General features: G+C 43.2%; 1 protein-coding gene across 3 annotated transcripts in view; it reads right to left on the bottom strand.

Moving 5' to 3' along the window:
• Positions 1-13,076, bottom strand: part of UBR3 (ubiquitin protein ligase E3 component n-recognin 3) — a 119,187-nt gene extending 106,111 nt beyond the window's left edge. For all 3 annotated transcript variants that reach the window (XM_086465043.1, XM_086465044.1, XM_086465045.1), the window contains exon 1: positions 12,637-13,076. In XM_086465043.1, the coding sequence (XP_086321169.1) occupies positions 12,637-13,076 (440 nt within the window). The remainder of the gene's footprint in view (positions 1-12,636) is intronic.
• Positions 13,077-14,496: the final 1,420 nt, after the last annotated feature.

Genomic DNA, 14,496 nt, shown 5'->3' with positions numbered 1-14,496 from the left:
ACAAATGGATGGTTTTCACTTTCGTCATTCACTTTTGCAAATGACATTCACAGAAGTTATGAAAAGTCATTCACTTTTTCCATTTTGGTCATTCACTTTTGTCTCATCTGCACACAAAAACCTGAATAAATCATAAATCTGGCCTGACCTATGCTGCAATATAGTACCTCACTTATTAACTTAAAGGTATTCGGTTTCCCTTTCACCATTATCCTTAGAAGAGGAGATCAAAAGTAAATACTTATAAGACATACAAGGAAAGAAATACTATGCAGTGTGTTTTAAAATCTTTTACTGGTCCCCCCTGTATATTTTACATTCAGCCAAAAGACATTTTCACTGGTTATGATCACAAGTTAAGGGAGCCACGGTAACAAAACTCACACATAAAGTCATTTTGAATCCCAGCTTCTGCTAAGTACAAGGCTCCCTTACACAGAAAATAAAAACCTCTGCTCCCCAAGAAGCCTATGCCAGCACACTGCTTGTGAATCAGCCTATGGGTTAATTATCCCAAATTTAACATATCCTATAGCTGAAAGTTATAAATCATGTCTTCTCTTGAGATTCCCAAGAAAGCACTATTGACTTACAAAGTGTGCTATTATTACTATATTAATAAAGATTCTGGAAAATCAAGGAAACCCTAAATTCGACCCACTGTAAGGAAACATGCTTTCACTGTCACATGCACAAATTACAGCAGTTCCAAACAGGGAACGATTTCTAGATACCAGGCCCTAAACCTAAAAGTAGGAATGCCAATACCATTTTGCAAGATGAGCCATATTCTATACTTATGGTTCAAAGGCTGCTGTATTAAAGCACTGTCCAAAATCAATATACTATTGTAGCTGTTCTTAACTAAGCTAGAAACATGTACATAGTAAGGATCCCAGAATATGTCCTTACGGACATGACTTGCCACTGAACAAGCTATTTGCCATACTCAATTCCAAAGGCAAGAATTAATCTAAGCCACAATGATCCAGAAAGCCAAGGCTCAGATTTTATTATTTACGTATCAGGCTGAAAAAAAAATCTTACTGAGCCCAAGTTTATAATATACACCTATGAGACTCTGTTTTATGCTGAATTACGGAAATCAAATCCTGCCACTGTATGGTACTTCCACAGTCCTGAAATGCCAATATTCTGTTCTACTTGGAGCTCTATTGCCTTTATGAAGTGCTATATAATTCCATAAATATTGACCAAAATGCCAGACAATGACTGGGAAGATGCTCAGAGTTAAAACAACTGCTGCTTTAACTGAAGAAGAGCCAGAACGCCAAGCTGTATCAAGGAAGAAACAAGTTGAAACTTCTCATACAGACAGAAAGAGGCACCTGTGACAAACTTCTCAATGGGTTACACAGTCACTGGACAACCAGCAGATAAAGCTATTCTGTAATCAGTTCCTTATAATTCTAAAAGCGCTTCCTTCCCACAGCATCAGTGAAGGAATTGTCTGTCTACATAAATGTACATTTCAAAATGCTTCCAAGACTACCAAAGTAGGGATTTAATGGGCAACAAAAAGGAGCGTTTTCCAGGTCTCTCCTGGGAACATCAAGCCTCGGAAATCCACCACTTGGAACAGACAGAAGTTTCTAACACAGGGTAATGAAACTTGGATGTAATCTAGCTAAGAAACACGTTTTTTCTGAAGAAGCTAAAAAATAACTATGGAGAGGAAGACTGACTAGATAACTAACAGATAACCTTGACATAAGCTTTATTACGTATTTTCAATATTGCAAAATACTTTCTCCAACAAGCCTGTAGTTCCTATTTAATCCTTAGTAGTTCATATTTCTTGTACTATAATACAGTCTTCCCTGTAAATATTTTCACTATTATACTACAGTGAGCTTTAAGGACAGGAGAGTGCCAATTCATTAGCCACAGATATTCAAGCCCCATCTCACTGAAGGTCTAACATGCAAGTACTAAAACAGAAGTCTATGGGGAGACAAAAAGTCATCATCTTTTTTCCTTATTCTTTTCTCGGATTCAGAAGTACATTCCAGTTTTTGTTTTCTATGCAGTTTCCTACCTTTGAAATTTCTTTTTGACAAAAAGATAAGCTAATTAGCAAAAGGAAAGAATAACACTGTAACTTGCAATTAAATAAAACCAGAGCTTTAACAAGCAATCTTGTCCATGTGACTTCAAATATAATTCCTGAAATTTTGTACGCTGCATTGATACCTTATTTGTAAGATGTAGAAGAACTTTGTTGACACCTGAGTAAGGAATGCCATGTATTATTAACATAAGCAGCATTAACGTCTTCTGAGCAACCTTCACTTTAGACTTTCCAGATTCATTCCATTCTCTCCTACTATTTCTGTCTGTAATAATTCTACCGTGAACTTGCAAAACATATTTTGGAAGTGGCTTCAGGTAAAATAACTCCTTTCCTTTATGTTACAGTTTCACCACTGCTTAAGTTGAACTAGGTCAGTCCTGCCACAATTCTGTCTTCAGCCTCTTATTTGTTCCAGCACTGGCACTTGATTGATCCTGTGTTAAACCAGCTCAGAAGCTAAGCTACCAGAAGTTATTTACTAAGGAAAAAAAAAAATAATTTCATTGGGCCAGCTTAAATCCACCAACACTCACAGACCTGCCTCCTTGGAAATCACACTAAAATCCCCAAACCATCCTGCAATCATCCCTTTCTTTTTTCAGCTAAGAGGGAGCAAAACACAGGAACAAAAAAAACAAAAACCAAACAATGCAGGAGGATGCTGTCCCGGCCAACCAGCACATCAGGTAGACACAAGGAAGCCAACTCAAGTAGACACTGTGAAGCCAACTCCTCCACTTCAAAGGAGAACTTTTTAACTTCCCCAGTTATTATAGCAGCTGATAAAACGCCTTCAGTACCAGCCAGACCACACCTTTACAGCTTTCGAACATTTGCTCAGCCCTCCTTCCACTACATCCCACAGTGTCTCAAGTTGCAGTTGCATTCCAGAAACTTGACATAAGTTCATGCATACACAGAGGGACTATTTTTACCCTCACTTTTCTCTTGCTGTTTTGTCCCCTGCTTACCCATGTTTAAAAGTCATTTGTTCTAAACTGGATCATAAAGCTGTCAAAAGACGGCATCCTGTTTTCACAAGTCTTACAGCACTACAGCACTCTGAGCAACTGACTCCAACAGAAGCTTTTAGGGACAAGAACCTGGGACCCAAGTGACAGGACCCAAATGGAAACCATTGGAAATCAATTCCTAAACAAAGGAAGTAAACCTCTGCTTGACTCCTCAATTCAGTAACAGTAAGTCATATCTAAACTGAGCTTTTATTTAAGACATTACATACATTTCATACTGTATACCACATGACTGGCAATGCTGTATGTGTTTCATAAAGTATTCAAACAAAATGAGTAAGTTTTGTAAATAAGAATTCAACACACACTTTAAAAAGAGTATGCATTCTGTCCCCACTGTAAAACTAACATGCAAATACTATTCTTACATACACCAAACCTACAAAATAGATGCAAGATGCAAAACGTTTTTTGAGTGTTAGTTATCTCTCAGTTCTTGTGAACTGAATTTTCATTCTTTATGTATGGTAAAGAGTATTTAAATATTTTTCCTGCTTTTGCAGTTCACATTAAAATAAATCTTAATTCAGAACAAAATATAACTTGTATAATCAGGATTAGAAAACGATCTTGTTGAAAAGGACTTTGATATATTGTAGCCTTGTTTTATGTAAATCCACTGTCCTGAACAAACAAACACAATGGTAATGCTGAAGAAAGGCAGAGAAATAAATTGTTTTAATTAACACTTTCAGTTAACTCTGAAAATTAAGTTTTGCATGTTTCCCCTCCCCCACCCTAGTAATTACATTTCAATAATTAAATTCATTTCACCTGCAAAACAAGCTTCCAAAAGTGAATCAATGTGGTACTGACTTCAAGGTCTGAGGAATGACTGCTCTTCTGCTCTTTGAGAAAGCTGCAAGCTACAGAAGAGTTCAGAGACAAAACTGAATACTGGCATTTCTGCTACTGGGACTCCAGCAAGGAGCAAAGACAGCTAGAAAGATGTCAGTCCAACCCTTCTAACCAGGAAAGCTCCAAAGTAGAGACACTAGAGTCAACAGTGGAGGACAATGAAACATGGCACAAGAATTAATGGCTTCTCAAGAAAAAAAAGAAAAAAACAAAACCCAAAAAAACCCAAAACACCACCACCAACAAAACACCTTTAAAGGACATCTTTCCAGGCTCTAAGCCTTCATGAAAAAGCTGTTTGGCCAGGTTAGGAGGCTAGAAATCACAGATTAGACTCTTAGAAGTTATTCCATTCCTTGCAGAACAGCAGGAAGAGAGGCAGTGAGTCACCACAAGCTCCCTTGGTGCTCTGTGCTATATTGAGCACCCTTCAGCAAAGCAGGCTCTCCAGTTCAAAGAAAAAGCAGACAAAGCAGCTCTGCAGAAGAGCATTTCTATTATTCTCTGTTAGTCCTCAGATGTAAATATCTTGTATAGTAGATAAAACTGCAAAGCGTTTCAGTAGTATAAAAGTACCCACTACCAATTGGAAACAGTAGATTTAGCAGTTTCAATCATAAGACTTTAGAAATAGTGAGAATGAGGAGGAATGGACTTCTGTGTAGAGCTGAAGCTGAGCCTATGTTTGAATGGACCCAGAAAGCTGTTGAATTTTAGCGTTTTGACAGACAATAGAGTAACACAATCTTCTCCTGCAAGAATACTGTCTTTTTAAAAAGGGTGGATGCTCTGGGATATAATTACTGCTCTGTAATTGCATCTAAGCACAGCTTGCATTCACCTACTTCGATCGAAAAGCCTCAATTTACACACAGTTTGAAATATATTTGTACAGTAACAGACATACAGCTAGCTAACTTACAAATTTAATACTCACTCTCTTTGGTGCAGCTTTTTCAAACACAGTGATTGCAAAGTGAAGCCCTTACAAGTTAAAAGGGCCTCAGTTAAGCTGTTGATGGCAACATTTAGATTATTAAAATTATCTTAATTCAACCATTTGCAAGTATGAAAATGGCCTCTAACCATTTTGTCCAACAGGAACTGAAGCCTCTTCAGTCGAGAAAAGGAACAGTACTTCTTAAATGAGCAGTTAATTTAGTAATTCACTGTACTGAAGAAGGCACTGATGAGAATTCTCTTCAAACTCAACTCTAAAAAGCAATCTTCATGAAGGTTAACAAAAAAGCCCACAAGAAAAATATTTACATTCAAAATTCTTTCACAGCATGGAGGTTCTTAGGTTGCTTGGTTTTTGTCGGGGGTTTTTTTTTGCTTGTTTGGGGTTTTTTTTCTGTTTTAATATGGACCTAACGATAGAGAAATACAGAAGATACAATGCATATTCTAGCTCTGGATGCTTAACTTCATAATTTTTAGGATCTGATTTTTCAGAGTTCTGCCTTGCATAGCATTCACACAGCAGAATTCCCAGCTGACTTCAATAGCAGGTCTGAGAGACAAGCAGATCAGTAAACAGAGTATCTGGTCCGGAGCTCTCATCAGAGCCACCTTTGCTTGGCGTTCACTCTTCACAAACCATTACTTCACATACAGTCTCCCCGCCTAGTTGCTTTCAGAGTCCCATCAATTACCTACCTTAAAGCACATGGATAGTACATCTTCCATTTAAAAAACAAAAATGAAGTTTCCAAAACAGACTTAACAAAAATATTTTTCTGGCTAAGAAAATTTTCCCAAGAAAATTTAAACAGGTCAAACATATGGCATGTAATATTTTGGCCCAAATAATTCCTCTGACAAAGTTCTAAGCAACTGCATAGTGATAGACAAATGCAAAAACAACCTTCGTTTCTTCAGGATTTGAGTAAGATGTATGGATTTTAATAAAAACTATCAACTTAAGCTGACGATACCACTTTGGTCAGGCTTCCAACAGACAAGGTGCATACATGTGTAATTTGCAGTTTTCTTGGAAAGGTAAGTGTCCCGGAGTTTCATGCCAGACCTGTTATTGTTGCAGGCACTGTGCAGAAACAGAGAGATGCATCCTGGTGAAGGCAACAGAGTTCACTATATAGTCCTTGTTATTGTAATACCCAAACAGCTATCTCCATTACTTCAATGTAAAGAAAATTCATCACATTATTGTCAAAGCTTACTACCAGAATCCTCCATAGAGGAGGGCACCAGGAGTACTATTATTTAAAATCACCTGTAGTTGTCAGATACCATTCCAGGATTTTTTTTAATTTAACAGTACTGATATTCTGCAAATGATAAGGAAGGAAGGCCTGAACTCTGAATCAACCTATATTAATTGCCATTGAGAAATACCTATGAGACAAAAGCTCCTTAGGAATGTGTTCCCCAAACATACACCCAAAATCGTGTTTATTCTGTTGCTGATAGATCCACTGACAGCTCCATGTAAATCAGCTATGTACCAGATGAATAACGCTCAACCCTGACATAGCAAACTTAGAATCCTGGACAGCTGGTAGTTTCACAAAAGGGATAAAAGAGCTTTAGAAGTTGGTGGTATCAAAGCAAAGGAACTGAAAATCAACACTGATTAGCCCAAATCTAAACAAGACCCCCAAAACACCAGATCTTCTTAAATTGAATATATACCAAGGTATATTACAAAGCAATAGATAAATCGTACAATAAAAAAGCCAATTTCAGACAAGACAAGACACAGAGTAGTCATGTCTTGTGAGCTCAGTCTTCAGAGTACTATTCTGTCCTTCAGACTCGCCCTATCAGCAAAAGCTTTGGGGTAGAACCACCATTTATTTCAAGTTTGCTCAGTGGCTAACACAGCAAGAGTTTGGGCTTCTAAATGTTTAAGGTCACATATACCACATTTTATTGACGCCTCTGAAACAACTGCATGTTATTCCTGGGGTATGTATAAAGTACATTGCATCTAGTCAGGCTACAGCTCTAAAAGCAGTAACACAAAATTATCACTTGGCTGTTAACCATTTGGAAACACATTGCACAACTAATTTAGGGGCTGATGTAGTCCTAGTTAGAGACATTCTTAAAAGAAATCAAGACAGACGGGTTTGTGAGCTCACTGTATGTCATGATGGACTTATTCTCCACAATGATCTGAACTCTTTTTGGCTTTCCAATGATAAACCTAACATGAAGCTCTGCAAAAGGTACTGAATGTTACTGTGGAATCCTAAGCAGCAATACAAAATACTGAACTTTACGTCCGGGGGAGATGGGGAGGAGGGCAAAGGGAATCAATTATTTACTGCATGGTAACTGTGGTTCTTTGAAATGCTGTGGTCAGTGTGAATCCCAGCATGAATTCCTGTACCTCATATGTGGAAGATCAGACAGTGGAGTTTTCATTCTCAAGAGTCACACCCACCAGAAGTACATGACCATAGGCTTCTTCGGACTGTCACGCAAAGCTAACAGGCAGTACAGCCCAGACTTCTCCAGAGTTGCTTCAGCCAGAAGTCCTTGGAGTTGATAGACATCCTACAGAACACCAACAATCCTGAACACAAGGACATTTTTACTAGTTTCATAATGCTCAGAGGCTAAACTCCTTGACAATGTGTAGGGTCTCAACCTGTTAATAAAGCATCTGTTTCAGCAGCTTCTTGAAGAAAGGTCCAAAAGAGCAACCTTCCCTCCTTGAGGCTGCATTATCAAACCTAGCCTAGGTCCTGGAGAACTGAAACCTTCCTGTCTACTCTTAAAGAATACAATTGATGAAGTCACACTGGAAGGGACAAACTTGAAGCAGCAGCATGCTGTACATATGCTAAACAGGTGATTCACTGTTGCAAGACACTCCGTAAAATAACCACATAATCTACTTAGTTATTACCTGTATGTCCCAAAACTCAGACACAGGCAAATCTGACTTTTCTGATCTTAAGTGGATCACAGCTGCTACAACCCAAGATGATAAAAGAGACCTTGCCTGATGAACATGCACAGAATACATCCAAAAGTAACTACTAATAATAGCTTTCTCAACAGAAACCTTGCTTTTTTATTGTCACTCTATTAGTTAAAATTTTCTCAAGTCCAGAATAGGAAAAAGGTCCTTTACTCTTATTTAGCAACATAAAGTAAAAGAAATAGAATATATTTTTCCATAGCTCCCAAACAGCACAGCAAAGCCATTTCCATTAAAACGAGTTCCTGTAAGGAGGTGTCTCTGAGAAGGGACAAAATAAGGCATTGAGTCAGAAGGAGGGAAAGACGGATATGGGGACAGAGTAGCAAAGGTCACCAATACTAGGTATCTACTGCCCAAAATTTAAATTTAACTACAACTATTCAATAATACTTATGGGTGCAAACGTGTTCTGAAAAAACAGAGCCAATTCTAAGTAAATTAAAGCTGGAGAAAATTAGCAGGCTAGAAACTACATACTTCTCATACTTGCTGGCAGCAAGAGGTGGCAAAGAGAATTTTCCAGCCTTTTCATAAAGGATCATGGCAGACTTATCAGATACACCAGTACCCAAGGGAGACATACTTAAAAAGGGAAAAAAAAGAAAAAAAAAAAAAAAAGAGGTAAGTCTGATCCAGCACGTAGCTCAGACAGGATCTCCATGAAACCTACACTGATGTACACTCGAAGATACAGAGCTAAATGGAAAGGTAAGTATGGATCATGGGAGACAGGACTGCAGAAAGCGTATAGGTAGGTACCTGAAGACCCTTTTGAACGCATGGCCCATAACATCAATCTGTAAGTCACCTTTCTTATAACTATAGGTTTTTGTACTTCACACATACCTACTGATAAAGAAATGGCCCACTGTTGTTAAGTGGAAATTGACAATTTCTTAAAGCCTTTGATACAAGTCATAAGAGAAGGCAATGCTCTATGTCAATGGAGCCATTGGTTGCCATAACTACCATCAAACACACAGCAAACATCAATGCAAAAGCCTGTTTAAAGAAATTCTTAACCTGGCTTTTTGCCTTTCAGGATATGTAACCCTTAATGGAGAAATTATTCCCTTTGTACTGTAATGCAGCACTAAAACATCTGCTTCCCACATGATTAATTTAACAAATAAGTCAACACACAGGGAGGCATACTTGGAAACAGGACATGGGGGAATGAATCGCCAAAGTGCAGAGGCTCTCTAATATACCAGGTTATTGTCTACAGACTTAAAAGGGGAATCAGAACAAGACAGCCACAGAAGCAAGACGGTACTCATCAGTAACAGATTACTGACTAGTTATACTCATATTATAACCACATGGCATATTGCTTTCTTCAAGCTTATTTTATAAACCATCAAGTTTCGTTATAACACAAGATCATCTATCAACCAAAAAATACTTTAGTCTGAATCTCCCCCGTCCAACGGCACGAGTGGTTTTTTTCCCTCCAACAGATGAACTCGTTCGCTGAACTACAAGCATATGTCTACTATACAAGCTTTAGAACTGAAGATTTTGCCTTCTTCAAAATGTTATTAATTATCTCTGATGGAGCTGCAAAATTTCATTTGTCCATGGCTGGATACCACACAGGAGAGGACTACGAACTATTTTCAGCTACTGACATACCACTGGATCTTAAAATCTATTAAACCTTGCCACAGCTATGGTTTTTAATACTTCAACAAGCAGCTACACTGACAAACTTGGACATTTTCTAAAGTCTAAGTTACGTTCTAGTAGATCAGACCAACTGCAATTAACTTGCATGAAATCTGCATGGGAATCAAAATGTTCAAGAGTGTGACAATCTTATTTTTCTAAAACAGAGGAAAATTACACAAGGTATCTAAAGCAAATCAGCATCCATCTACTATGCTATATTCCAGCTTACTTATATAAAGGCATCAGAAATAAAAAATTAACACTGTTATCTGTAAAAAATAAATTATAGATTTAATTACTAATAAAAGATTAACATATACGTCCTTATACCCCAGACCAAACCATCTCTAGATTTGCATTAGCCACCCTAAAGAAAATGAAAAGGTATTCCAGATGGTAAGCTGGAGAGATTTCCTTTACAGAGATCAGTTAACTAAGACTTCATCAGAAGTATTTTTTGAGATGCATCAAATCAAAATACTCTGAACATGGAGACCAGATAACAAGAACCAAGAGAAACAAATCACTGTTACTATAATATTCGTATACAGTATCTAGACAAAATTGTATCTGAGCAGGCAGATGGTAGATAAAGTTCATAAGTAGGCTCCACATTTGATTCCCTTGCTATTAATAGAAGCCTAGGCTGTGGTGGCCAAGGTTATATCGGGCTAGACACACTCAGGTTTCCTGAATCCTCCATGAAAGCCTCCTAACTTTAACATGTAAAGCACTACCTTTGTAATTGTGCAATTGATTTGTGTACACAAAGTTAAATCAGTTTATCTAAACATGCTGCACTGAAGCAATTCAAGTCAACAGGCAAAACCGTGTGTGTTTGCACACATTAATGCTTTTACATTGGTTTAAGCTTAACTTACTTTGTCTTGCACAACAAAGTTTCTAGTTCACTTAATTGCACTGGCTTAGCATCAATTCTTTAGATAAGCAGGAGCGACCCTATGTCAAGCACAGGCATCCCATACACTGTCATGTATTGTCCTCCGTACGTCCAGGAGGACTGGGAAATCTACTGCTCAACTCAAAAGCATTGTTTCTGAACAGATACATGGAATTCTTGATCTAGAATGATCAAACCGCCTGAAGGGACCTACCTCACACCCAAGACAATTTACTCTCAAATTCTACTATTAAAAGTAAGAAGTAAGGTAAATGTAACAGAGAAATTAGGAGAATATTCTTAATTCCTCCAGGTTTGCCTCTGTTTACACTGCAAATTTAACAGCATCTTTTATTTCTTCTTTACTAAACCAGATTTCTTCAATAGAAAAAGAAAATTGTGAAAGCTATAAACTCTAGGATAAGAGCAGTATCAGAAATCATTTTAATATTTACCTAAAGTACATCAATTTGTCTGTGCTCTATTAAAATCCTACCACTAAGAGGAGCCCTCTATCTATCCCACACTGAGCACTGGAAGAAGTGACATTAAATTTTTTTTTTCTTACTTCTCAAGATCAAGGGGAACTATTACTTCAGTGATGCTGAGAAAAGCTGAATCACCAGAAGTTGAACAAGAACTGATAAAGAAAGAATCACTTCAGGAGTAATCTCTTGAAACCACTGAAGATCAATGAAAATAAAAGGAAGAAAAAAAATTCTTCTTTCGGAGCGAGTCTACCTATAAGAATAGATTCTGCCAAAAAGCAAGAATGAAAAAATGACAAAGGCAGACAGTAAGAGAAACAAAGGGGGGGGGAAACATAACAAGAAATAAAGAATGAAGCCACCTCAAGGCCTAGAACAGGAGAGTGGTGACTACAGACACAAAGAATCAGAGCCAAGACGACAACCTTCAAACAACAGAAAAAAGCAGAATTAGTGAAATCTCCAAGTAGAAATGCAAAAAGATAAGGAATCTTTAGATGCAGAGTGACACAGAATTATATACTGTAAATGTCAAAAACATGAAAAGAACCAAGGAAAATGTTTTGGTATTTCTGTATGTTCCTAGCATTTTCTGCTAGGTACACCACCACTCTGGATGAGACGAGATGGCTCTTATGGGAGCGTGCCACGTTATCAAGGCTAAGACAATCAAGACAGAGACTATTCCAGTAGACTAGTCAGAAGAGAAGCCTCAGTCAAGCACTCCAAACTATCTTCTGGCAAAGTCTTTAGCTCTCTGGTGAATGAACAGAAACACAGGGAGTTCCACAAAGACACCCAGTTGTGAAATCTGAAGTTTACTGGTTAGGTATCACCTCCACCCAATAACTGGTTGAATGATCTTTCCTTTTACCATTGAGTAGAAAGGGAACAAAGGAGGGTGTAATGAGGTACCACATTCCTCTTCTTCTGAGCAGGTACTCATGCCTCCAGTAGGTCTGCATGCTTACAGAATACGGACATTTGACTTCCACAAAACCCTGTCCTCTTGTACCCATCCACAAGTTAGCAAATTCCTTGATTTAAAGCTAAGAATAGCAAAACCAGAAGGCAAGATGAACTGCAGACTGTAAAACCACACAAAAATGTCTCCCTCCTACTCAATCTGTTCACTTCGGTGTATGTGCTTACACTAAGCCCAAAAGTACCTGGACACACTTCACAGTTAGCCGTGCTAGGCCAAGTCTGCTAGCCGGAGGCTGACAGGTACTGCTTCCCATGCCCTCCGCCTTACCAACTTCCCTGAAGGCAGGCACTCGGTGCCAGGGCAAGGAGATTTGCATAAACGTCCTAAAAAAAAGGCACACGCAGATCAACAAAGAAAGAAGCTACCTCGCCGGACCCCCGCCGGAGCTGGCGGCGGGCAAGGCCGGCCCGACCCCCTCTCAGCCCGGGCCGGGCGCCCTTTTCCTCAGAGCCTAGACCGCAGGCAGCCAGGGAGGGAGGGAGGTGACCCAGACGGAAGCAGGTGCCCCACTTACTCCCCTCCCCACCGCAGACGCCGCGCTCCAGACACACCTCCGCTACCCGGCGGGGAGGCCGCTTCGCCCGCGGGGGCCGCCCTCGCCGGCAGGTGCCCGCCCGCCCCGCCGAGGCCGCCCGGCGCTCACCCGGCCTCCCGCATGACGTTGCTGTCGCCACAGTCGCAGGCGCCCCCCGCCTGGCTCCGGAACATGTTGTAGTCGTGCCCGGCGTGCTCGCCTTGGTGGAAGCACTCGGCGCATAGGCTCATGCAGGGCGAGATCCCGCACGTCCGGCACCGGTAGGCCACGAAGTTGGCCGTCCACACCAGGCCGCACAGCGTGGCCGGGTCGTAGGCCCGCACGGCTTGCACGAAGCTGTCCCACGGCTCCCCGCCCGACAGCAGACAGCGGCACCACTCCAGCGCCTCGGCCGCCGCCTCGCCGCCGCCGCCGCCCGGGCCCAGCACCCGCTCCAGCAGCGCCCGCAGCTCGCTCGCCGCCGCTGCGCCGCTCCCGCCGCCCAGCGCCTTCTTCAGCTGCGCCGCCGTCGTCTGCTTATCCTGGCCGCTGGCGCCGGTCCCCGCCATGATGGGAAACTGAGGAGCCGTTACGGCTGCGCCGGGCTCCCGGCTCTGGGGCTCCCCCCGCCGCCCTCTCTCCCCTCCCAGCGGCACCTCCCTCTCGCGATAGCCACAGAACCGGCGCCCTCCTCCTGCCGCTGCCTCTCCCCTCCCCTGACATTACCCCTCCTCTTCCTCTGCCCTCACCGCCGCCCTGTCAGCGCGCAGGTGCGCGGATCGCGCCGCCGCCCCACAAAATGTCGCCGCCTGCCTGAAACTTTTGTCTGGAGGGAGGCACGGCAGCAGCGGGCTGCGCGACGACTACCATCGCGGCTCCGGCCGCCGTTCCCCTGCAGGGGCCACCTGGGGAGGCCGGCGCCCCTGACGGCAGCGGAGCCCTCTTTGTTACCGAGCCGCTCCTCGAGCCAAGCGGCTGCCCTGAACACGCTGCGCTGGTGCCGCCGTGTCCGGGCCGCGGGGGTCCCGCCGGACTGAGGCGGCGGCTGTGAGGGCAGCGGGACGCGGGAAGCAGCGCTGAGACTTCAGGCCCGCGGTTGCGCACTCGCTGGCGTCGGCAGCCCCGCTAGAGGTGGCGGAGCACCGCCGGGCTGAGGCAGCGGCGCCGCCACACGAGAGCGGCTGCACCCTTCCTCCAGAGGGCAATGGATTTGGGTGCGAGTTGCCGGAGCTTCCATACTGAGCGACAGCTTTAAAGCTTGATAAATAATTTGCAACTGTGTAATGGAACAACTTTTAAAGAACGTGTCACATTTATCTGCAGCACCAAAGCCCCAGTCCCCCGAGGCGGCCCCCTCTGCCGCCTTTGCTACCCTGTCCCCTGCGGCTGCCCATCTTCCGGTGACCCGCGTGGCGCCGCGGCTCCTCGAGGGCAGGGGACGCCGGGCACCGTAGGAAGGAAAACACGAGAAAAGGAAGTGAACCGGTTACATTCCCCTCCGCGACCGTCCTTCCCCGGACGGGCGAGCGCCCGCCCTCGCTCTCCGCCCCTGACGGCACCCGGCGGCTTGGCCGCCGAGGGAGGCGCTGGGGCAGAAAGCCCAGGCTGGCCTGTCACGAGCCCTGGCGGCGCCAAGGCGTAAGGCCGTCATAAAACGTGTCGTGCTTGGCACACAGGACAGCCGGAGCCAACAGCTGTTACTTAGTCAAAAGAAGGGGTACGCTTGCTCCCATTTCACCCCCGCGGCCAGGGGGCGGGGCGCGGCGCGGCTCGGGCCGGCGCCGGGGGCTGGCTCGCGGCGGAAGTGCGCGCGGCGCGCGGCGCTCGGCCCAGCCCCTCAGCCCGCCCCGCCAGGGCTGCGGCGAGCGGAGCCGGCGCGTGCAGGCTCGGTCCCTGCGCCGCTTGCGGCCGGGCGCCTCTCTCGGCGGCGGGTGGGGCCTGTCGGTAGGAGCGGAGCCCCGGGCCGAGGCGGGCGCGGGGCCCCTCAGC

The sequence above is a fragment of the Leptosomus discolor genome, chromosome 5, assembly GCF_034619465.1.
Source record: "Leptosomus discolor isolate bLepDis1 chromosome 5, bLepDis1.hap2, whole genome shotgun sequence".
NCBI lineage: Eukaryota > Metazoa > Chordata > Aves > Leptosomiformes > Leptosomidae > Leptosomus > Leptosomus discolor.
The sequence above is the reverse complement of the archived record's forward strand: the minus strand, read 5'-3'. Positions and strand labels throughout refer to the sequence as shown.